This window comes from Euprymna scolopes, chromosome 41 (assembly GCF_053919585.1).
Source record: "Euprymna scolopes isolate OS-2025 chromosome 41, ASM5391958v1, whole genome shotgun sequence".
In the NCBI taxonomy this organism is placed as follows: Eukaryota; Metazoa; Mollusca; class Cephalopoda; order Sepiida; family Sepiolidae; genus Euprymna; species Euprymna scolopes.
Window position 1 is genome coordinate 67,525,408 of NC_136522.1, and position 25,633 is coordinate 67,551,040.

The following is a 25,633-nucleotide window of genomic DNA, read 5'->3' on the forward strand; positions in this document are numbered from 1 at the left end:
TATTTAATTGAGGTTGCATCGATTTTTTTTTTTCTTCTTTTTGCTGTTTTTTTTTTTTTTTTTAGATTTCTATTTGAGAACCAAGTCGCCATCGGTTGTCGTCATCAACAAGTAGATTCTGCGCGAAGCCTCCTTACCTACACGTCGACTCGTCTCTAAGACACCTGCTTTACGACGAACCTGTAAAAAGAAAAACACGCGAGAAGAGACAATACAGCTTGCGATACTATCAACGTTCCAGGAATTTTAAAATAAAAAAAGAAAAAGAAAAACATATATATATATATATATATTAAAACAAAAGGGAAAATAGGTTTACCAGCAGAACAAAAGGGGACTCATTCATATGTAATACATTGATGTTGGCATTCTGTAAATATTCAGCATAAATGGAGACGCTCTGATATTATTGTACCTATTTACTATGCCTTCCCACGGGAGGGAGTTAGACACCAGGGTCGTTTTTTAATGTGGAGAAAAGGTACAAAAATAAAAAAAATTGTCTCAGTCTTGAAGGACTGCTCCTCCACCGAAAGAGTGTAGCTCTTTTGTTAAAACTGCAAAAGTATTTATCTAAGCTAGCAGGGATGCCAGATGTAGGCTAATTGTAAAGTATGCTTAGATATGATATTTTAATTCATGCAGATATCATATATATATTATTATAGAGTTAATGTTCTATGTTGATTGAGATTGTTGGACCGACTTCCTCATCTTGGTTGTTATTGTCACAACGTTTCGGCCATTTTGCCCTCCGGCCTTCGTCAGGTGTTTTGTATCGAACTGGGGAATTGTTTGTTAGGAGTCTCGAACCCAACCCTTTATTATTATTATGGGGGTACCGTGTTCGGACTCCAGCTAGGCTTTGGGACATAATTGCTGATTCTCTGTTTTGAATGTTACTTTTTTCACTGCCTTCGTTCAAGATTTAACTTAGCACCTTTGGGTAACTGTAAAGTTTGATACAACGGCCATATGTCACTAACAAACGGTTCCCCAGTTCGATACAAAACACCTGACGAAGGCCGGAGGGCAAAACGGCCGAAACGTTCTGACAATAACAACCAAGATGAGGAAGTCAGTCCGACAATCTCAATCAATGAAAACACCTCATCTCAAAAATACAGAATTACTAATGTTCTATGTTGTTTAATGTTCACAAACGTACACAAAAGGGAGCTGAAATAATATTGTTAGACAAAGTGTGGCGGACAAAAGACCAGACATAAATGTAGATTTACTAGCAGACTGCCCGGCATAAATATTATATTTTAATTCATACAGAAACTGAGACGTGCATACTAGTATTATCTTTTGATCTAAACAGTTCACTTCTTGTCAGTAAATAAAAATACTTGAGCTGAGATTGAAACCAAAACCTAAAGACAGTGAGTCAAGTACGATAATCATTAGACCAGCTTGACACGATCTTTACAAAGTGTTTTCAAACCTACTTATTCTTAACATAAAGAAGCTGTCATATTTCACGGCTGTGCATGTGCATTCATGAAACAATTGACAAACAAATAAAAATCCGACGACTTCCAAGTAACTATTTTTCAATTCTGTTTTTCTGGATGAAAATGGATTAAAAAGTTTTCTACGTGTCTGAATACCCTATATACCAAATTTCAAATCTGTAGATTAAACATTCATCGAGTATATAGGTTGAGAAGTGTCCCCCACACACATTCTCACTTTTTATAGATATATAGATTAAGAGTAAGTTTACAGGCACTTGGAGGAGTGGCTATGAGTTTTGCGATAGTTTACGGACTGTCTTGAGTTTTGCGACAGTTAAAGACATTTGCCAGTTTGGGACAATTGAAGGCTACGAGATCTCCCCAAGGGATTTGGAAAGATTGGAGTTGAAGCAAGAGAGAGTAGATCAGACTGAGAAGAAAATCACTGGGGCCCAACAAAACCAGCCAGCCAGCCAGCAATAGACAATATTTGGGGTTTGTAATGCACACAGAAAACCTAACTGATTTACATTAAATACTTGTCTTGTTTATTTCATCATAGCGCAATCATGAAGATAGTCATCAGATCACAGTAGAAGGAATGAGCTTATCGACAGAGCTGGAAGTGTAGGAGTGCGGACTTGGCAGAAAGACACTGGAGAGGAAGTTGTTCACCAAGGAACATAAAAGAAAGCTAAAATAGGATTGTTAATCAAGGTGTGGCAGTTATTGAAACAAAATACACACGTCTGTCCAAACAGTTTCTTTGTCTTCCCAGTCAACAGCAACAACAAAAAGCAAGGGAGATCACTCTAAGAAACCTACACTCAAGGAATAGAATTCTTATATTTCAATATAAGAGAGATAACAGATTCCATAGTAATGACATTCACTAACGGATGTTGGCAACCTTCATGTGGTTCACTCCTGCAAGAATGCTCATAGCAGAATCAAAAACGTCATACTTCAATAATTCATACAAATCTACTTTAACTAACAAATAATTTCTTTTTTATTTCTCTGTAGCTTAACGTTAGCTTTATGGGGTAATGTGACAATAGAGGTCAATATATTTAGAGTTAATTTACGGACAGTTTTTAGAGATGCAAGGAGTTTTGCAACAGTTACGGACAGTTTTTAGAGATGCAAGGAGTTTTGCGACAGTTACGGACAGTTTTTAGAGATGCAAGGAGTTTTGCGACAGTTACGGACAGTTTTTAGAGATGCAAGGAGTTTTGCGACAGTTACGGACAGTTTTTAGAGATGCAAGGAGTTTTGCGACAGTTACGGACAGTTTTTAGAGATGCAAGGAGTTTTGCGACAGTTACGGACAGTTTTTAGAGATGCAAGGAGTTTTGCGACAGTTACGGACAGTTTTTAGAGATGCAAGGAGTTTTGCGACAGTTACGGACAGTTTTTAGAGATGCAAGGAGTTTTGCGACAGTTACGGACAGTTTTTAGAGATGCAAGGAGTTTTGCGACAGTTACGGACAGTTTTTAGAGATGCAAGGAGTTTTGCGACAGTTACGGACAGTTTTTAGAGATGCAAGGAGTTTTGCGACAGTTACGGACAGTTTTTAGAGATGCAAGGAGTTTTGCGACAGTTACGGACAGTTTTTAGAGATGCAAGGAGTTTTGCGACAGTTACGGACAGTTTTTAGAGATGCAAGGAGTTTTGCAACAGTTACGGACAGTTTTTATACAGTCTTTAGTTTGTAACATCTGAGGAAAGTTTTCGGTTTTGGGCAATTGATGACTTGGAGGTCCTCTCTGTAAGAGATTGGAGAGATTAAAGGCCCAAACTAGGCAAGAGTAGATTGGGTTAAGAAAAATCACTAGACAACGTTTGGGGTTCCTTTTTCTGTGCTACAAGATGCCTTCAATAAGTTCTAAGACTTTTTGTTTTTTTACAGGCATTAAAAATTGTCGTAGACTCTTGAAAATTCAGTATGTTATTGCTATATATTTTATGAGATGATTGATCAATTTTTATGATTTAAGGTACAAATGATCAGCTACAGCAGGAATTGGAATACACCCTACTAAAGCCTGATTGTCACAGCTGGTGAATTTCAAAAAATGCAATCTGGACGTGGAGATATTTTAGAAGAACGATAGGCAATAAAATTTTATTTTAAACCTGGAAAAAATTCCACAGAAACGTATGGAATACTTCAGACTGCTTTTGGACCATCTTGCATGAATTAAGCATCAGTTTTTGAGTGGCATAAGAGATTCACGGGAGACTGGAAGTCTTTGAGGGATGATGAGAGGTGTGAGAGGAGTAAGGAAGTCAGAATGACAGAGATGATTGGCCAAATAAAGAATTTCATGGATAAGGACCGTCGTGTGTCTATAAGGACGATAAGTGCACAATTTACTGTCAGTTTTGGTTGGGAGGCGGGATTGAACCTGGAAGCCTTGACACGGAGGTGAAACAAACGCCATCCACTTTACCGTCTAGGCCAGGAGTAAGAGGAATTTATTAGAGTGTCAAAATAAGGCTTATAAAGCGAGTGAAAGAGGTTTGATTGACAGATAGCCGCTAAATGAGGTCATCGTAGGAGCGTTACGAGATGACGTAGCAGTATTTTATTTAATGCGGGACAGCTTTTTGGGGTTTGTTTACTTTGTTTCAATGCGGGCCAAATGAAAGGGGATTAGCAATTGTTTGATATAAGGAGTTTAGCCCCAAATTGTACACACTATTATTCATGAGGAACTGAGGATGCAGAAGATTTGCACAAAGTTTGTCCCAAGGGTGCTCCATCCTTGTCACAGACGATTTGACCAAGATGGGCATCAAGACAGTTTCTCACTTTCCCTATAGTCCAGACCTTGCTCCCTGTTATTTTTGGTCATTCCCTAAGCTCAAGGAAAACCTTAGAGGCTGTTGTTATGAGACAATTGAGGAGATCACTATTGTATGGATTGACTGTGTTTATTTGCCACTGTTTACGATCTTGCCTGCTTTCGTTCTTAGAGTGCCCAGCTTTCTTATTACTGTCCAGTCTTAGGTCTCCACAAATGCTGATATACTCCTTGCTTCTTTTAAGATGGCCGCACCAGCAAAGACAGTTTTACCTTATTAGAACATCAAGTTTTGGGATGGGTAGGTTTTTAAGTAGCATGTCTGACCTAATGCTTTGGTCTGGCTTTAAACATTTCCATATATTGTTCGGATGTAATCCTCTGAGGTCATCAGATCGAAAAGTCATGAAAAAAATCATGAGAATACAAAAAAAAAAAAAAAAAATGGTCGTTATATTTACCAAAATGTTTTCAAGTAATTTGATGCAGTTACTTTCTGTCGAACATTTTTTATAAGCCTGGAAAGAAATAAAAAAACAAAAATAGACTGAGAATTACATTTTAAATGGTTGGATATATATCTTTGATTTTAAAAGTCTTTTTTATTTGCATTAGATTCTGTAATTGGCAGCTTAAAGACGTTAAAATTACTTGCAAATTTTTATTAACACTTTGAAGATTATGCAAGCAACAATAATCTTTTTAGCTTGTTAAAAACGGACAGAAGTTTAACCATTGACCTATGAGAATTGCTTTATGCCATACTTATAGAGTAATGTACTAATCCCTCCGGCCTTCATCAGGTGTTTTGTATCGAACTGGGGACCATTTGTTAGGAGTCTTGAACCCAACCCTTTATTATTATTATTATTACTGGGGTACCGTGTTCGGACTCCAGCTAGGCTCTGGGACATAGTTGCTGATTCTCTAGTCCTAGTGACATATGGCCGAGTGGTCCTAGGCATTGTATCAAAGTTAACAGTTACCCAAAGATTCTGAGTTCAATCCTGAACGAAGGCAGTGAAAAATAACATTCAAAACAGAGAATCAGCAACTATGTTCCAGAGCCTAGCTGGAGTCCGAACACGGTACCCCCGTAATAATAATAATAAAGGGTTGGGTTCGAGACTCCTAACAACGGTTCCCCAGTTTGATACAAAACATCTAATGAAGGCCGGAGGACAAAACGGCCGAAACGTTGTGACTATAACAACCAAGATGAGGAAGTCAGTCCGACGATCTCAATAAATAAAAACACCTCATCTCAAAAATACAGACAATTACTAATGTACTAATCCATATTAAATCCTAATTGTGCATCGAACGGATACCATAATATTTAGTCCATTGCACTGTATCATAACAAAAATCAATAAAATATTTGTCAATTAATAATTTTTCATTATCTGTATGGAATTGAGTGAAGATAATCACTAGTGATGGGACGATTCCAATATTTTTCCCGATTCCGATTCTTTATAAATCTTTAAATATTAAACTATAAAAGTGTTATTTTGTCTCTGTAAAAAATTTTTATCCATTGGTCGATTAATCAGAATGTTTGTCGTACTCTCCTCCTCTCTCGTATAAACTAAGCTTATAAGGGGGGGGGGGAAAGGATGCTAAAATAAACAAACAGAGTATCATGTTGTCTACTTCTTTCTCTGTCTTTCTTAGCATCACAAGGCAGAGGGAAAAAGTGGGGAGAAATGGCTGTGCAGTGTTTGCCTTTGGCTGACTGCTTGATTGTGTTTATACTGGAACCCTACGCCAGTAGGTAGAGATTATCTTAATTAGTATGAATTTTGGCGAGGGTTTATAGTCGAGCAATTAGTGTTGGGACGATTAATCGGAATCGAAAAAAAATCGTAACTTTGGAGGATATCGGAATATATTTATCCTTTTTCCAATGCCAAAAACGATTCTTTTAATTGCTTCATTTTTACCTTTGTTTAACACCTAATTTTCCATTACTTAATAATAAAATACATATTTATAGATTTTAAACTGTTATTAAAATACTGGGACCCTACACCGGTAGGTAGAGATTATGCCGACTAGTATGAATTTCAAGAGTGCTCCATTAAGTGGATATCGGAACAACAACCGAGTACACTTAGCGAGTGCAACGATAGAGTTCAAGGCCCAGCTCCCTAGACAAAACACACTAGAAGGTGATGACAAATTATCAGATGGAATTGTGACATGTGTTCAACACAGGGTTTCAAGGCAGTTTGTGTCAGGAAAGCTGAGCTGCTATAAGACATACTAAAAAATATAAGAATCTAAGTTAATATTTCTCAGAGACTTAGTCTCTTCTTATAGTAAATCTGTTGCAGTTTTGAAAAAAAAAAAAAAGTTCTTATCCAGAATTCCCCCCATAAAATAAAGAAAAATCTGTGTGAGGTATGTACCCATGACAAAACGAAAATATCACATTCCAAAAATTACGGAAATTAATTAAATAATTTTATTATATAAAAAAAAAAAAAAATGTGCTCAATTGAAGTCCAAATTTGCCATGTTTTTGAGAAAAAAATAGGTTCTTGTCCAGAATTCCCCATATTAAAAAAAAAGAAAGAAAAATTGGTTCTTCTATGTTATTGTAGTGAAATTCAAAAATTGAAATATTGAATTTTAAGTAAAGCCAATGGTATCTCCTGAATTGGCATGTCACAGTAATGAACATATCCAAAAATTACAAAAAACGATAAGGTAGAAAATGAATTATTGATGAAAATAGTTTTTTTGAAAATTAACGAAAATTGAGTTTTGAAAATACGCCTCTGTCCCATTGACGATGTTGCATCCCTCTGCCTGTTCTACAAGTATTTTTTTGAACGAAATTATAGATCATAACATTGTTTTTCATTTTAGACAAACAGAAATGAAAATGAAAAATGCAAAATAAATAAAAAAAATAACAAACAGAGTTTGAATCATAACAAGGGAGATAATTATTTTTTGCAAATTTGAAAATCTTAGGCCAATTTAGAAAAATTTAATTTTCACTAATTGTTTTCAAAAACTGTTTTCAGTAATAATTAATTTTCTAGCTTATCGTTTTTCGTGATGTTTGGATATTTTCATTACTGCGCATTGACTTTACTTAAAATTCAATATTTCGAATTTTGCTACAATAACAAAGAAGAACTGGAAAATCTGTGTGATGTGTGTCCTTGTGATAAAATGAAAATATCATATTCCAAAAATCATGTAAATTGATCAAATAATTTTATTATAAAGAAAACCATTTTTAAGCGATTAATAGGAATTCATAGGTATTACAACATAAATCTACTATGTATGAATTATTGTTGAATTATCTACACTTTGTTTCTTACCACATTTATTTATTTTTTTTCAAAATGGCAGGTGAGACAGTTACTTCTCAGATACTCATAAAATTTGATTTTCTTATTTAAAAATAAAACTACTTGATCTATTTATGTGATTTTTGGAATATGATGTTTTTGTTTTGTAACGAGTATGCACATCATAGCGGATTTTTCTTTCTTTTTTTTTAATATATGTGAAATTTTGGAAAAACACCAAAAAAAAAACACCAAAAAAAAAAAAAAATCAAAACCAACTTACCTCGATTAAAGATTTTGGTGATGGATATTGGCTCACAATGGCACTGGAAATGTCACTGCTGATGTTTTTGAACTGTTCCAGTTGCGCTTTCCATAAAGATGGCATGTCTGAAGCGATTCCTCCGCCTTTCTCATTATGGAAGGAAAATTCTGACTGCAAACGATCTTTTCTAAAAAAAAAAAAAAAAAGAAATTTTTTTTATTCATTTATTTTTTTTTTTTTTACATTTTCACCCCAAACAAGGCAAATTGCCACTTTGGTGTAGGGGGCTACTATCAGGGGCAACAACTACTGGGGTACTATGTAGGGATTTGGGCAGCAAGATGCCGGTTCATGTTACACTTGAACTTCTGCACGTCAGTACTGTTGGGGAAGCAGGGACCTGAAATGGAATTCCAAAGTCTAGCGGTTCTGGGGAAGAAACTACTGGAGTAGAAAGATCTTTTACCTCTAGGGATCTCTACTGTGTAGGGGTGGGATTTAGCAGCCTGTCGGGTTTGTCGAGGGTGTTCACGTTGTGGGGGCACAAGTGATTGCAGTTCGTCAGAGCATTCACCACTAAAATACTTGTAGAACAGGCAGAGGGATGCAACATTTCGTCAATGGGACAGAGGCGAAATGTTGCATCCCTCTGCCTGTTCTACAAGTATTTTTTCGAACGAAATTATAGATCATAACATTGTTTTTCATTTTAGACAAACAGAAATGAAAATGCAAAATGCAAAAGAACATTGTAGATTCATCAGAATTATTCACAATCTTCAATCAGAAAAAAAAAAAAAAAAAAACTAATGATGTCAAGAACCTCACCATGAATACTATTAACTCTGAAGTTTACGTAGAAAAAGGCTTTGCAATGTTAAATTGCATCAAATTGACAGATACATTCAGTTATAACAGTTAAAAGACGAACAGTTGAACGAAAACCACGAAAGCCAAATTGAACATCACTAAAGACGTCTATATTTTCCAGAAAATCAACAAGCTTGCCCTTGACCAACATTTCAAAACTTTCTTATTAACAAGGAGGAGATTGTAGTCATTTTGTTCTTCCATACCCCCAATTGAGAGACGCGAAAAAATTAATTGATAAAAAAAAGTTTACATATTTCTATATATTAAAAAAAAAAAAAAATGGGAGCAAATCAAAAAGGGAGCAAATAAAAAAGGGAGCAAATAAAAAAGCAAATCAAAAAGGAAGCAATAAAAAGGGGAGCAAATAAAAAAGGAGCAAAAAAAGAGGAGCAAATAAAAAAGGGAGCAAATAAAAAAGGGGAGCAAATAAAAAAGGGGAGCAAATAAAAAAGGGAGCAAATAAAAAAGGAAGCAAATAAAAAAGGAAGCAAATAAAAAAGGGAGCAATAAAAAGGGGAGTAAATAAAAAATGGTTCAAACAAACAAGGGAGCAAATAAAAAAGGGAGCAAATAAACAAGGGAGCAAATAAAAAAGGAAGCAAATAAAAAAGGGAGCAAATCAAAAAGGGGAGCAAATAAACAAGGAAGCAAATAAAAAAGGGAGCAAATAAAAAAGGAAGCAAATAAATAAGGGAGCAATAAAAAGGGGAGCAAATAAAAAAGGGTTCAAACAAACAAGGGAGCAAATCAAAAAGGGAGCAAATAAAAAAGGAAGCAAATAAAAAAGGGGAGCAAATAAAAAGGGAAACAATTAAAATAGGAGCAAATGAAAACTAAATCCGAAAAATATATTAACAGAAATTTTATTAAAATGAAATAAAAAGGTCATTGCTTTTATTTCCCAAAGCAACGGTTAAAAAATTAACCTTTAAGTAACAATTATGTTGAACATTGAAATCACCAAAAACAAAGATGGAGCTTCAGATAAAGTTGTAATGCATTAACAATGCCTCCTATATAGCACTGACAACAGCAAGGAGGTGATGGTGGCTAAGAGGTTAACAACATGAACAGACAACCTGGGTGCGCCAAGTTCAAATCCAGTTCATTTCACAGAAACACTTGTACTTAGGGATGTTGGCAACCTTCATGTGGTCTCTCCTGTAGTTACTTTATGTCTTTCTAGAAAGAATTCTAACTAGAAAGATATCATGAAAATAAATGCCAACAATAATCATCTGATTCATACAAAATGAATGAATGATTGAACAGCAATGATAGAAAGACTGCTGGAGATTCATAACTGAAACTTGGTGGACAAGCCAATCATTGATATAGATATTTATCTGTACCAAATATGGTTGGATTAAAATAAACAAAAACGGGATAGTTATAGTGGTTAACAATACGGACCGACAACTTTGGTGTTGAATCTAGTTTGCTCCACAGAAAAAAAATACTTTCAAAATCTTCACATGGTACCTCTTGTAAGTATCCAACCTAACTAGAAAGATACCGGGGATATGAATGCCAACAATATTCCTCTGATTCCCAGGAAACGAACGAATGATGCCCAACAACAGTCATTGTAAGAAGGGGAACGATACAAAAAGGACAACTAGGAAGTCGAGTGCAGCAAAAACAACCTCGGATGGATAAAAAGACGACCACGACTGAGGGCACATACAATGAGGAGATCCTTGTGAAGAAAAAGAGCAAAACGATGCAAACGCACAGAAGAGTTTAAGCGAACAATGCACAAATAACCATCCATATCATAATTGTAGTCTAACAAAGAGCAAGGATATGAGGAGATTTGTGCGAGAGAAAGGGCGGATGAAAGGTTTGACTCGAGATTTCTGACGAAATAGTAAAAGACTAGTGGGGGTGGGGTGGGGGTTGCCTGGTCATAAAATAAGCTTAAATATATATAACACGCTTAAATATATTTTAATTTGTCCAGATTACGTATATATTATTATAGAGTCATGATTTAAAAAGTAAAAAAAAAAAAAAAGTATTTGGGTGCCATCAGCTAGAATTGAATAAATTATTTAATTTATAAATTAGATTTTTTGTGTGGATTAAATGTATTATGATTTTTTTACTTCACTAAATAAACAAATCTGAAAGGTTCTTGTCCGGAATTTACTCCTCCATATTCAAAAAACAGAAATGAAGTAAAATCTGTATGATGTATATATCCGTGACAAAACGAAAATATCATATTAAAAAAATCAGGTCAATTGATCAAGTAGTTTTATTTGTAATAAATCCAATTTTATGAGTAACTGAAGAACAGCTGTCTTATCCTCCAGTTTTTAAGCAATTAAAAAAAAAAATAACAAAACAAAGGGAGATAATTCAACAATAATTAAAACTTACAAGATTTATATTATAATACCTAGGAGGTGACAGTGGTCTAAGTGGTTAACGACACAAAGAGATGGCCTGGGTGTTCCAAGTTCGAATCCTGTTCATTCCACAAAAAAACACTTTCACGGGATGATGCAACCTTTATGTGGTTGCTTCTGTAAGTATCCGATGTCTTTCTAGAAAGAATTCTGATTAGAAAAATATCGTAGAAACCAATGCCATTAATAGAATCTTCGGATTCATACAATATGACGATTGTAATGCCTACAAATTCCCATTAATTACTTGAAAATGATTTTCTTTATAAAAAAATAAAACTACTTTATCAAGTTATGTGATTTTTGGAACATGATATTTTTGTTTTGCTATGGGTACATACAGAGTTTTCTTCAGTTTTTTTGTTTTTTTATATGGGGGAAATTCTGGATGAAAATCAGAAAATTTATAAAAAAAAAAAGTAGTAAGTTCATATAAATCAGCAACGGTACAATTTTGTTGATTGTCTGGATTCCGTTGTTGGCATTCTCATAAGAGGAACCACATGAAGGTTGGCAACATCCTTACATAAAAGTAGTTGCTATGGAAACTGTTAAATTATCTCTCTTGTACTGAGATATAAGCATTCAGCACTTCTACACTATTGGGACGAGATTACGTAGTCAATAAATGGAGTTTTCAGAAAAAAAACAATGGTTTCAACTGATTTTTTTTTTTTGTCAATTCTAATAAATTACAATGGTAGCTTGAATTTTACTGAATTATTAAAAGAACAAATTTAACTGTGTTAGCAGGTGAAAAATTGCCGCCATCTTGCTTGAATCTAAACAGAAACTCTCTTTTGAGCTCTCCTGTGTTTTACAATTGTTTTCTTCAAATTCTATTTTTTATTTTCTTAATCAAATAATTTTCTACCTTATCGATTTTTGTAATTTTTTGATATAATCATTTAAAAAATATGAGGTATATGTGGATACCATTGCTTTCATGTGAAATTCAGTATTACGATTTCCGAAATCTCGTCCCAATAGCATAGAAGCAACAAGCATTCTAATATAGGGTGAATCCTTGATAAGCAACAACCTAAAAAAAAAAAAAAAAAAAGAAAAAAAAAGGTTATCCTTACTTCATTGGTTTTTCAGCAACGGCTTTTGTGAAAGTACGGACGATGTCGGCCATATCTTCAATTGAATTGATCAGTTGACAATTACAAAGATTTCGTAGTTGAAGATTTACAAGAGCCTAAAAAAAAAAAAAAATATTATTGCTACTTTTATTTCAAATTTATTATTCTATCTTTTTATTCTGAAAATGTTCTGTTTCTGAATTCTTCAGATGAGGATTGGTAATTTATAAAACACTGAATAAATACCCTAAATAATGTTGCAAGTGCAGAGTGTCCAAAAAGTCGCTGAAGGGTTTTGAACTTAAATAGATTCTTTATTTTTAATGATATCTTTCTGTATGAAAACATTGATAGAAGGGCAAACAGATTTGGTTGCTACGGTAACCAACAGCCAATCAGAAGAAACCGGCTCTTACGTTTCTTATATATTCTGAGAACTTTTGCACACCAGTAATTTTATTATAACTTTTGTTTTACTGAACAAAAATGAAAAATTTTTCTTTTTTAAATATAGCTGAGAAGGTGACCTATGAACTGTAAAAAATGTTTGAAATTTGGCTGCAAAATGAGTGAGTGGTGAAGCTTTAAAGCAGTTATAAATCAGTAAAACTAACACTTAACCATATATTCAAGCACGATAGATATCATGCTGAAATAAAATTGTATGTAAGTCCATTTTCAGTATGAAAATTAATTTATGAAACAGTTCATCTTTTGTATATATTAATTGTGAACAAACAGACAGACAGACAGGAATACAACTATATTATAAAAGATTCCTTGTTCATGAACAATATTGATTTTCATGTAAAACCAATGGTATCTACTTAATTGTCATGTCACAGTAACGAACATATCCAAAAATTACAAAAAAAAAAAAAAAAACAAGGTAGAAAATTATTAATGAAAACAGTTTTCGAAGACAGTTAGCAAAATTGAGTTTTGCTAAATTGGTCTAAGATTTACAGAAAATAATTATCTCCCTTGTTACAATTTGAACTCTCCTGTTTATTTTGTTAGCAAAACTCAGTTTTCACAAATTTTCTTTGAACATTATTTTCATTAATAATTAATTTTCTACCTTATCGTTTTTGTAATTTTTGGATATGTTACTGTTTGCAACATGACAAGTAGATACTATCTGTTTTACTTGAAATTCAAGATTTCGATTTTTGAGTTTCGTTATTATAACAAAGAAGCACTGTAAATTTTTAAAGTCATAATTTACATGATTTTAATTGCCTCATATATTTAAGTAAATATCTATATTGTAGCTTTCATTTGTTTTCAAATGAAAGGGAGGTATACATTTACGTCAGCCATTTTAAAGTTCCAAAACAAGAACATTAAAAAAGAAGGTACTTGTACAGTTTAATCAAGACATTAAAAAATGAAAATATTGAAAAAAAAGTTTAAATTGTACGTATCCGGTATGGAATTAAGTTCTCCGAAAAAAAAATTTCACTTAATTTTATGAAGTAGTTTTTGTTTTACAGCGAAAAAACAATTTGTTATGATACCGAGCAAAAGGTTCGATTTTTAGGAAAAAAAAGCTAGTATTAAAGATGGGGAGGGAGTGTCGGCGCTTTAACTGGAGTTATCTCCCTGTGGCGTTTCTAAAATTCAAACAAAAATGTAAAAAAAATCCAAGATGTCTGCCTTCAATGTGCTGTCATAAAAACATGTTTTTCCGCTGTAAAAAAAAAACTACTCGATCAAATTAAGTGAAATTTTTTTTCAGAGATCTTCAGTTCAAAACGGATACGTACAATATAACCTTTTATTTTTATATTTTGATTTTTTAATGTCTTGATTAAACTTTACAAGTACCAAAAAGAAAAATTGGTACAACTACACTATAATTTCAATTGAATTTCAAGGCAAACCAATGATCTCTATTTAATTTTGAAGTTACAGTAATGAATATGTACAAAATAATTACGAAAAATGATGAAATAGAAAAAAAATTATTAAAGAAAACATCTTTTGACGAAAATTAGCAAAAATAAAATATTTAGCTAAAAAAACACAGAAGAGTTCCAAGTTCCAAGGGGAGGTAAATAGCATATAACTATTGCCAATATTTTACTAAATTGTATATTACCAATCATAAATATGATTTTAGCATAACTGAATTACTCCCCTTGTTATTATGTCACGTGTACCCAAAAAATATGACGAGGGTTTTTTTTTTAAGATAAGGATTGGAAACTCATGTTTTTTTTAATATTTAAATACTTTTGACGTGCCAATTAAGTAGATGTCATTATTTTTGCTTGAAACTGACACAAAAAGTCAGTAGATACCATTTTTTTTAAATCGATTTTTTTCATTTTTCAAATTTTGCTATTATAGTGTACGTGTACCAAAAAAAAAAAAAAACTAAATTAAAAAAAAAAAAAGAAAACTGGAAAAACATATACAACTTACTTCTTCTACATCAACTCGACTAATGATTGTATCTGTTCGACTTTTTTTACTCGTCTTGGACTTTTTAGTTTTTCTAGAAAATGAAAAAAACAAAACAAATGTTTAATGACATTGGGTGTGAAGATGAAAATGCTGCAGTGCCAATCTCACTCCCCTCCAGTGAAACATTTATAGCAAAAACAAAGCTGGCTTTATATTGCTATGCACTTTTTTTTTCTAAGCAGAGAATTTCTATTTTTTCTGAGGAGTATACGTAGGAAAAAAGTTGGTATTGACATAATAATAACCGATTGTTTCTGCATAATGAAACGGATCTGTAAAAAATGTACTAAAATTTTAACATGCTGGAGGAACTGTTTTGCATGAAAAATAAATATTTGAATCTTTGAATGTAACGATACTGTTATTCTTTTATATGTGCTCTGTTGTTATATTTTACGTACATTGAGCTTCTAAACAAAAAGGATTGGTATACAGAAAGGGTGAAATATAATTGAAAAAATAATATAATTGACACAATCTTTTAAAAGTGTTTCCAAACCTACTTATTCTTAACATAAAGAAGCTGTCATGTGAACGATTCACACATGCGCATTTGTGAAACAGTCGACAAACAGATAAAAAAATTTTTTTGGCCACCGCGTATCAATTTTTCAATTTTGACTCCTTAGCAGCCCTTTCGTCTGGATGAAAACTGATTAAAGAGTTTTCCACATGTCTGAATACTCTTTATGCCAAATTTCAAGTCTGTAGACCAAACATTTGTTGAGTATATAGGTTGAGAATTCTCACACACACACACACACACATATACATATATATATATATATATATATACACTCTTTATTTGGTTTTACATAAGCAGTAATATGTTGCTACACAGTCATGAGTAAGTTTCGGTCAGCTAGTTACTAGTGACTTGCAAATTTTGCTTTCATATAAGCTGTATCGCCTGAAGAGGTTTCCAGTCACTAGTAACTAGCTGACTGAAACATGCTCATGACTGTGTAGCAACATATTACTGCTTATGTAAAACCAAATAAAGAGTATATCCTGCTCTATTTCGGTATTGAGCACTCTTGTATTAACCTCGTTAAACTTTATTGGTTACTTAACCTCTGGAAAACAATAACCTCAGATATATATATAAAAGAATAACAGTACAACTACACTCCAAGATCCAAATATTTACTATTCTTAGCAAACAGCTCTATGAGCTTATCAAAATATTGGTACATTTTCTACTGATCCATTTCTTTATGCAGAAACAATCGTTTATTACTATGTCAATATCAAATTTCTTAACAGAAAATTTTTACTTAGGATTTTTGCATGAAAAATAAATACTTGAATCTTGGAGTGTAACTATACTGTTATTCATTTATATAGGCTCTGTTATTATATTTTACAAACATTGAGCTTCTAAACAAAAAGGATTGGTATACAAAAATAGTGAAATATAATTGAACAAACATATTTTACCAAAAAAAAAAAAAAGAAATATATATATATATATATATATATATACTCGGGGTTTTTTTTATATTCAAAAGTAATGGACTAGTGAATTCAACGAGGTTGTTAGATAGTGCTCAATAAAAAGAGCTGATAATACTTGTTTATTGTTATATAAACATGTTTACATCCCGCTGCTACAAACAGCCACTTGTTTAGATCAAACAACAGATATCATCAGGCAGCGACTTGACTATTCAAATTGAATAATGGATTTTTTGGGGGGGATAGGAACTCTTTAAAGGTTGGAGTTAAAAAACCTTAAAACACAGAACTAATTATAAGATGTAAAGAGGGAGGGGCAATCTAAAGAAAACTAAAAAAATATAATGGAGAGAGAATGATGAGGAGGAGAAAAAAGAAATAGAAAGAAAAAATAATAAAAAAATAGAAAAAGAAATTTTTTTTTCTCCTCCTCATCATTCTCTCTCCATTATATATTTTTTTAGTTTTCTTTAGATTGCCCCTCCCTCTTTACATCTTATAATTAGTTCTGTGTTTTAAGGTTTTTTAACTCCAACCTTTAAAGAGTTCCTATCCCCCCCAAAAAATCCATTATTCAATTTGAATAGTCAAGTCGCTGCCTGATGATATCTGTTGTTTGATCTAAACAAGTGGCTGTTTGTAGCAGCGGGATGTAAACATGTTTATATAACAATAAACAAGTATATATATATATATATATATATATATATATATATATATATATATATATATATATATATATATATATATATACACACACACACACATAAGAAGCATAAATGAAAAATGTAAATGAACATTTACATTTTTCATTTATTTTTCCACAGAATACATCAAACAAAGATGATTAATAAATCCTTATTCCACGGAATTTCAAAGAATGATATTCTTGCTATTCCTATTATCAGAGGATCGATTTCTTTCTGTCCTCTTATGAGAAGAATAGCAAGAATAGCATTCTTTGAAACTCCATGGAATAAGGACATTGAAAATTGTTTTTTGGAGTATTCAGTCGAACAATAAATTTTGATTTCAACTTACAGATTTAATTAATGGCGTTAATCGTGACAACCTGCACTGATGATTCCCAAAAGGATGAAACACTAGTGTCTATAAGTATTTAATAATTATTATAGTAAATAATTTTATATATGTATATATATATCATTTGTAAGCAATTTCTTTTCTCTCATAATAAGCTCTACTCTCTATTATTTGTGTATTGAGCTTTTTTATTTGGTTGGAATTAAAATATTTATATATAAATATTTGGTAATTATATTAGTTTGAAATTTATCCTTGCTTATATTAGGTAAACACAGCATCTCCTTTGATTTTACTATTATATATATATATATATATATATATATATATATATATATATTGTTTTTAAAATATAATTATCAACTGACATGTGTTTTGTCATCAAGATCTCATCAGAGTGGCTGAATCTAGCGAGATTCAAAATCGAGATCCCACAGTAATAAGCCTAAACTCTTAACCCACTCATCCATCTCGCACGACTGTTTGGATATATCGCGATTTACTTAGGTGTTATTTGTTTTTGTTTTTGCGATAAGTTTTGAATGAATTCAATTATTTACGAAAGTGCATTTTTACCTAAATGCGAGTTGGGAACAATTTTCCCCTGTGGAAGTATTCCAAAAGAAAAAAATATATATATACATATATATATATATATATATATATATATATATATATATATATATATATATATATATATTTTTGTGGAAATATTCTTTACTGACTTATATATATATATTTTTTTTTACATAAGCATCACCATTTATCAAGGCCTTGAGGCCACTCGAGGATAAGGGTTAAAGACTGTACAGTAGAAATTATTTATTATTAACTATTTGCTTATATATATATATATATATATATATATATATATATATATATATATATATATATATATATAATGTGTGTTTTTGCAATAAGTTTTGAATGAATTCAATTATTTACGAAAGTGCATTTTTACCTAAATGCGAGTTGGGAACAATTTTCCCTTTAACCAATATTAATTAAAAACAATATATATGCTGCTCCCTATATGGGGATACCAAATTGGTTAAAGGGAAAATTATTCCCAACTTGCATTTACGTAAAAATAATCATCTTTCGTTCTTGTTAGAACCTTATATCAAGTGGCATCATGCCTTGTCTCAAGGGATTTCCATAAAAAAAAACATGCAAAACTAAAAAAAACCAACAAAACATTTTCAAGAACCGTATAATAATTGTCATCAGATATACATTGGTGAAACTTAACAAGAACTAAAGAAAAGGTTTGGTAAGCATAAAGAGATATAAAATTAATAATTCCCTGAATGCATTATTCTCTCATGCATTCATTGATGAATATATAGGTGATTGGTTTATTTTCTTTTTCCACATATGCACACACACATAATATATAGATATAGAAAATTATATATATATATATAAGATTTAAATAAAGTTTACAAACCTGAAATAATTTTCCATACCAATAACAACCAGAGTAATCAAGGATCCCAAGTACGTTTGCCGCACGTTTTCAATGTAACCCTGTAGGGTTTGAAAGTCCGCTATTGATTCACCTCGATGTTTCTAAAAAGATATACAAAAAGATTTGGTTTGGCTGATCAACTATATATATATATATTTTTTGCGCTACAAAACAGATACTGTCAAGAATTGTAAATGTCAACTGAATTAAAGGAATAAATTATAACTGTCGTAATGAACATTTAAAATTAAAGTGTTTAAATTCAATGCTATTTCACAGGGTTAATGGTAGCCGAATGGATACGGTCTCCGCTAATCGAGCCAGAGATGTCTCGTGTTGCAGGGTTCGAATCGTTCGGCTGGTGTTAATCGTGACACCCTGCACTGAAGAATCCTGAAAAGATGAAACACTAGTGTCTGTAGGTATTTAATTATTATAGTAAAAACATAATTATATATATATATATATATATATATATATATATATATATATACACAGGGTGGGCCAAAATAAGGGTCCTATTTTTAAAAATTCATAAATTCATGTAAGTTTTAAGAAGTGTTTTTCGGCCAAAATTTGTTTTGTTTATTTCAAAAAAATCTCGGAAGGGTCAGTCTACACACACAAAGTTTGGTGAGTTTAACTTTTATTTTGTGGAAGTTATTCAAATTTAAAGATAGGACCCTCATTTTGGCCCACCCTGTATATATATATATTTCTGTGGAAATATATTTTCTTATAATATATATCAATCCTTATTTAAGAAGCTAAATGTAATTACAGAGCGATATAGTGAATAAATGACAAAAAGTTATATTCCAAAGTTCATGATGTTGACCATCTTATAATTTATTCCTTTAATTCTGGTGACATTTACAATTCTTGACAGTATCTGTTTCGTAGCGCAAAATAAATCACTTATTATATCAATCAGGGAATCTATATGATGATGGTGGTGGTGGTGGTGGTGGTGGTTGTTGTTGTTAAAGTCTAAAAAATAATGCAACCCGCAATACACTTTCTCAATTCTCTCACCATTTCAAAAAATGGTTGCAATATGTCCGAATTCTTTTACGGCACAAATGGATTCCTTGATCTGCTGTTGACATAATTTGGTTCTATCTTTTTTTTGCGATCACACATACGCACATTGCATATCGTTCAATAACTTGGCACTTTGAGATTGCAACATTAAGAATTGATTATATAATGTTAAATTGAATTTTAAAAAAAAAAATTCTTAATGCTGCAATATTTTAAGTTATAAATTTATTATATTTTTACTAGAATATCTTGTCCTTTTCTTTTCCAGTTTTAACAACTAGTCCTTTACTTTTCCATGCTTAAGCTTAACCATATTACTTTTCATGCTTTCATTTTTCTATTGTAATCCATGATTTTTCCAGGATTCCAATCAATTCACTTATTCTTTGTTTAATTTTGGTCTTATTTTTATTATTCCATAAACATATGTACAGTGCCGGCAAAAAAGAAAGTCTGCATTTGTAATTTTTTAAAAAACTTCAAGTTTAAGCTAAATTTAATGTAACTGTTTAAACAACCTATACCTCATTTGATTCGCCTTCTAGTCCTCTATAATTGTACCTGTTCATATTTGACTTTTAATTTAAATATTCTAGTGTTCAATTTAAAAAAATAACTTCAAATTGAGGAGGCAAAAAGAAAGTCTGCAGCAACAAATTCGCTTTAAATCAGCTTAAATCATCGCCCCTAAATCAGTTTAAAATATCCATCAACAGGCAACAAAGCATCTCTAATCATAATTGTTGTTGTTTCAGGTTATACAACGTAACATTTAGTCCATATGAAACGACATTCTCTTAGTGATGCTCATTAATCTGCACCTTTCTGGTTTATCCAATCGAGAAATCGGCCGCAGATTGAAATGTGATGAGAATATGGTACGAAAGACGGTGCAAAAGCACAAAACCACTGGCAGAGTTTGTGATGCCCCTAAATCTGGTCGTACTAGAGTTACTTCTAACAGGGAAGACAATGCTATCAAGATCTGCAGCCTAAGAAACAGATTTGAAACGGCTCCCCAAATCCAACAACAGTGCAATCTTGTTAAAAAGTGCTCTCTTTCTACTGTCAAGAACAGATTAAAGAAACTTAATTTGTGAGGATATGTTGCAAGATGCAAGCCAATGATTTCTGTAAAGAGCAGATGGTAGGCAGTACATCCGTCGGAGGAAAGACGAAGAATTTAATCCTAGGTGCTCAGTTTCAACGCTGCAAGGTGGTGGAGGTTCAGTTTTGGTGTGGGGCATTATTAGTACCAATGGTCCAGAACCTGTAGTTTGCTTGCAAGGTCGAATTAATTTGACCAAGTACATTAATATGTTGACTGAGCATTTTCTACCCGACTTTGGTCGAAATTTGGATGATAATTCCATCTTCATGCGGATAATGCTCCCATTCACACAGCTGATAGTGTCAAGAGGTTCCTGGAAGAGCATGATATTCCATGTTTGGATTGGCCTGCACAATCTCCAGACCTCAATCCTATCGAAAATGTATGGCATTACATCAAGCAACAGCTACGCAATGATAAAATTTCAAATTTGAAGAACTTTGGACAAAAATTAAAGAAAAGTGGGATGCCCTTTCCCTGGAGTATTGCTGCAGTCTAATTCAAGGAATTCCCAAAAGATTGCAGGCTCTCAAATTACAGAAGGGTTATGCTACTAAATATTAACTAGTTCATTGTGTTCCTGTTGTATTTGTGTTGCATTAATGCCCTAAAGTTACAATTAAATAACAATTTTCCATTGTGCGGACATTTTTTTTTTCCTCTTTAACTTGACGTTATTTTTTTTAAATTGATGTGAACACTAGAATACTTCAATTAAAAATCAAATATGAACAGGTAAAATTATAGAAGAATGAAAAGCCAATCGAATGGGGTATAGTTTGTTTAAACAGTTACATTAAATTTAGCTTAAATTTGAAATTTTTGAAAAAATTACAAGTGCAGACTTTCTTTTAGCCATCTGTGTAATAACAATGTACAGCACTCGTCTGCTTCAATAAAATCCTCCCAATTATCTCCCTTTCATTCTGTCTGTTTCACTTGTTACTTCTCTTTTCGCGACAGCAGTGAATTAGTAGCAACACTAGGTGCTGAAGCGACATGGTTGCTAGGGAAACCAGGCATAATAAAACGTTGCTCACCTTCTTATGTTTTTTTTTCCGATTTTGATCATCAGTAAATTCATCATAACTTTTGTTTTACTGAACGAAAATTGAAAACTTTTTTTCACAATATAGCTGAGAAGGTGATCTATAAACTGTAATAATTGTTTGAAATTTGGTCGAAAAATGATTGAGTGGTGAAGCTTTAAAGCAGTCCTAAATGACTAAAACTGCCACTTAACCGTATATTCAAACACTACCGTGTTTGAATGATATATATATATAAAATAAAAATTACAATTAAATTTACCAAAATGATCCAAGATGGTAAAATTAAAGTATAATATAAATATTAAAGAATTAATATTTATAAAGTTATCTCAGCCAGATGTAAAAGCTCGATAAAACCAAATAGGAGATAGAGCTTATAATACGAGCAAACAGTTAATAAAACATGTCAAAAAGTGTTTCCTTTTCAGATTAAATATGTTTTTAACTCTTTTTCAAAGTGTTTTTTAACATGTTTTATTAACTGTTTGCTCGTATATATATATATATATATATATATATATATATATATATATATATATATATATATATATATAGAGAGAGAGAGAGAGAGAGAGAGAGAGAGAGATTCTGAAAATGATTCAAAATTGATCTCGGAATTGAGATCTGGGGAGCGAGGAAGCAAAATCATAAGGATCATGTGATCATAGAAATCATTATAAAACAGTAATTTGTAAGTAAATCATTTTTTATATCGTGAATTACCTGTTTGCCTCCAACCACAAGTTCAACAAAATGTTCCAAAGGTAAACACACTACAATTTCATCTTCATCAACTTCTTTTAGAGTTGTCTGCCCCTGAAAAAAAATAAAAAACAAAGAATAAAATTTGGTACTTGCACAGTTTAATTAAGACATTAAAAAATGAAAATATCGAAAAAAGGTTACATTGTACGTATCTGTTTTGAACTGAAGATCTCCGAAAAAAAAAATTCCACTTAATTTGATTGAGTAGTTTTTTTTTACAGTGGAAAAACATGTTTTTATGACAGCACGTTGAAGTCAGCATCTTGGATTTTTTTTAAATTTTTGTTTGAATTTTAGAAACGCCATGGGGAGATAACTCTACTCAAAGTGCCGACACTCCCTCCCCATCTTTAATACTAGCTTTTTTTTTTTTTTTCTAAAAATTGAACCTTTTGATGTAACAAGAACAAAAGATGATTATTACAAAGACATGAGAAGCCTCTCAACTTTAATTTTGAAAAGACCAAGTCTATACATAGGAGGAAAACAATCAGGAGAAAGAGTTCCAGAAATATTAGAGAATGGTTGAATCAACATAAAGTAAAAAAAATGGTAAAAGAAATAGCTGAATGAAAGGTTAGTAACCTCATTCAGTTAATTACAAATTACAGCTAATTAGAACAATTCAAAAAATAGCTTTTTGATAAATTAAGGTCAGTTCCATAACCAAAATATTTGTTGGTTTTAAAGGTGTGTTATTTTGCAATTTTAATTAGTCTGTTTACATGTTTATCTACTAATTCCACATACACACGCACACACATATATATATAATAAAAATATATATTATATATAATATTGTTGGAGACGCCCCTCCATGGGATTAATGGACTATCTCGCGACGTCACTTCCGGTATCGAGTACCGGTGCCCAGCAGTCAGAGATTGGCACGCGGCCAAGCCAGTCGTGTGCAAACACTCACAGTTGAGGAATGGTAATTTCAACCTGTCTTTGCCTGTAATCTATGTGAATACATGTTTCGTTCCTAAAAATCCTGTGTTCCTTTCGTTTATTACCATTTAACACCATAGCAGTATAATACTTAAAGCTTTAGCGTGACAGACCAAAATTAAATATGACAGACCAACCAATCAAACGAGCAAGATCTAAAGATCTATATATCTTATACAGATGGATCCAATAAATTTAACAACCCCCCCTCTCTCTCTATCTATCTCACTCTCTCTCCCCTCACTCCTATCTGTCTATCTATCTATCTATCTATCTATCTATGATTAATTAGAATCGAAAACAAAATCGGATTTCTTAAGGTATTGATATCAGAAAAAAATTGTGCCTATTTTCTGGTGCCAAAACGATTATTTTTATCGTTATTTGTTTTTTGGTTAAATCTTAATTTTTCATTGTTCGTATTATTGATGAAATAATAAATATTTATTATTTGTTAAACTACTGATAAAACTAAGATTTATAGGTGTTGGAGACGCCCCTCCATAAGATTAATGGACTATCTCATGACGTCACTTCCGCTGGTGACATCACTTCTGGTATCGAGTACCAGTGCCCGGCAGTGATTGGCACGCGATCAAGCTGGACGTGTGCAAACGTCCTACCGTTGAGGAATGGATATACTCAACTCGACTTTGCCTGTAATCTATGTGAATACATGTTTCGTTCCTAAAAATCCTGTGTTCCTTTTGTTTATTACCATTTAACACCATAACAAATATAAAAAAAATTATTATTGTAATAATTATGTCAGCTCGTTTTAAGAAACTCGGTTCTTATTGTTGAGCACTTTAAAGTTGAAATAGAAAGTCGATCACCTAAGCTGGCATGCATAGATCATAATATTATAATCATTAGATCACTATCGCCGGATGTTATGACATTTAAAAAATAAATGTTAAAATTACACCGATAATTTCTCACGGTTGAGATTGGCTGTGAAATTTGTTCTTTGCTAATGGAGTCAGAGATGGATTTGTGTCCGGGTTTGAATCTCCCGACCGGTAAGTCACCCTGCACCAATGATTCCTGAAAAAGGATGAAACACTAGTGTCTATAGGTATTAAAAAAAAAATTATTATTAAAAATTCTTTTATATATATATATATATATATATATATATATATATTTATTTATTTATTTAATTGTACAGAAGTTCAGAAAAACATTGGTACCGTCGGTTTCAAGCTCAACATAAAGGGGACCAGTTAATGGTAAATCAAAAATAATGTTAGGCTCTCGTCAGCCTAACATTATTTATGATTTACCATTAACTGGTCCCCTTTATGTTGGGCTTGAAACCGACGGTACCAATGTTTTTCTGAAATTTTGTACAATTAAATAAATATTAAGCTCTTATATCATATCGAAAAAGTTTTTCTTTGTAATCGAGCACTTTGTTGGAATTCTTCCCCCCCCCCCAAGTGAAAGTGTCTGTAAGTCTGTGTATATTTCCCTATGCAATAACTCTGTCAATTTTTAGTCTACAGACTCGAAATTTGATATACAGGTTACTGAGATTTGGGAAAATCGATGTGATCGGTTTTTGGCCAGAAATTTGGCAATTAAGGGGTCGAAGTTCAACGATTTGTCCTTTGAGAACTCTACCAAACTCCTCCGACAATTTTGGGTCTACGCACTTGAAATTTTTGATATAGGTTCCTTGGACATGGATCTAACTTAATAACTTTATTTGAGCCCAAAACAATAAATTTTAAGGGGTCATAATAGGGGTCAAAGTTTTTAAAAAATTGACCTCTGCGGTCTCTTCCAAATTACTCAGACAATTTCTGGTCTAAATATTTTAAATTTTACATAAAGGGTATTCAAAGATAGGGCAAGCTTTTGAATCAGTTTGGGTCGAAAATTTTTAGTTACCAATATATAAATGTATGTATGTATGTCTGTTTGCATGTCTGCCTTAAACTTTCAATAGAGGCGACAAATTTTACCAAGATCAGCATCGTTTTAAAGTTCGATCTTTCATACGACAAATATCGAAAAATTGGCTAAAAACATTAA

General features: G+C 32.2%; 1 protein-coding gene across 2 annotated transcripts in view; it reads right to left on the reverse strand.

Annotated features, from left to right (window-relative positions):
• Positions 1-25,633, reverse strand: part of LOC145266591 (structure-specific endonuclease subunit EME1-like) — a 41,754-nt gene continuing 16,121 nt past the window's right edge. For both annotated transcript variants that reach the window (XM_080122437.1, XM_080122438.1), the window contains exons 5-11: positions 22,601-22,693; positions 18,650-18,771; positions 14,656-14,728; positions 12,226-12,341; positions 7,872-8,040; positions 4,736-4,792; positions 1-180 (exon numbers count right to left, since the gene is read on the reverse strand). In XM_080122437.1, the coding sequence (XP_079978563.1) occupies positions 70-180; positions 4,736-4,792; positions 7,872-8,040; positions 12,226-12,341; positions 14,656-14,728; positions 18,650-18,771; positions 22,601-22,693 (741 nt within the window). In that variant the 3' untranslated portion in view covers positions 1-69. The remainder of the gene's footprint in view (positions 181-4,735; positions 4,793-7,871; positions 8,041-12,225; positions 12,342-14,655; positions 14,729-18,649; positions 18,772-22,600; positions 22,694-25,633) is intronic.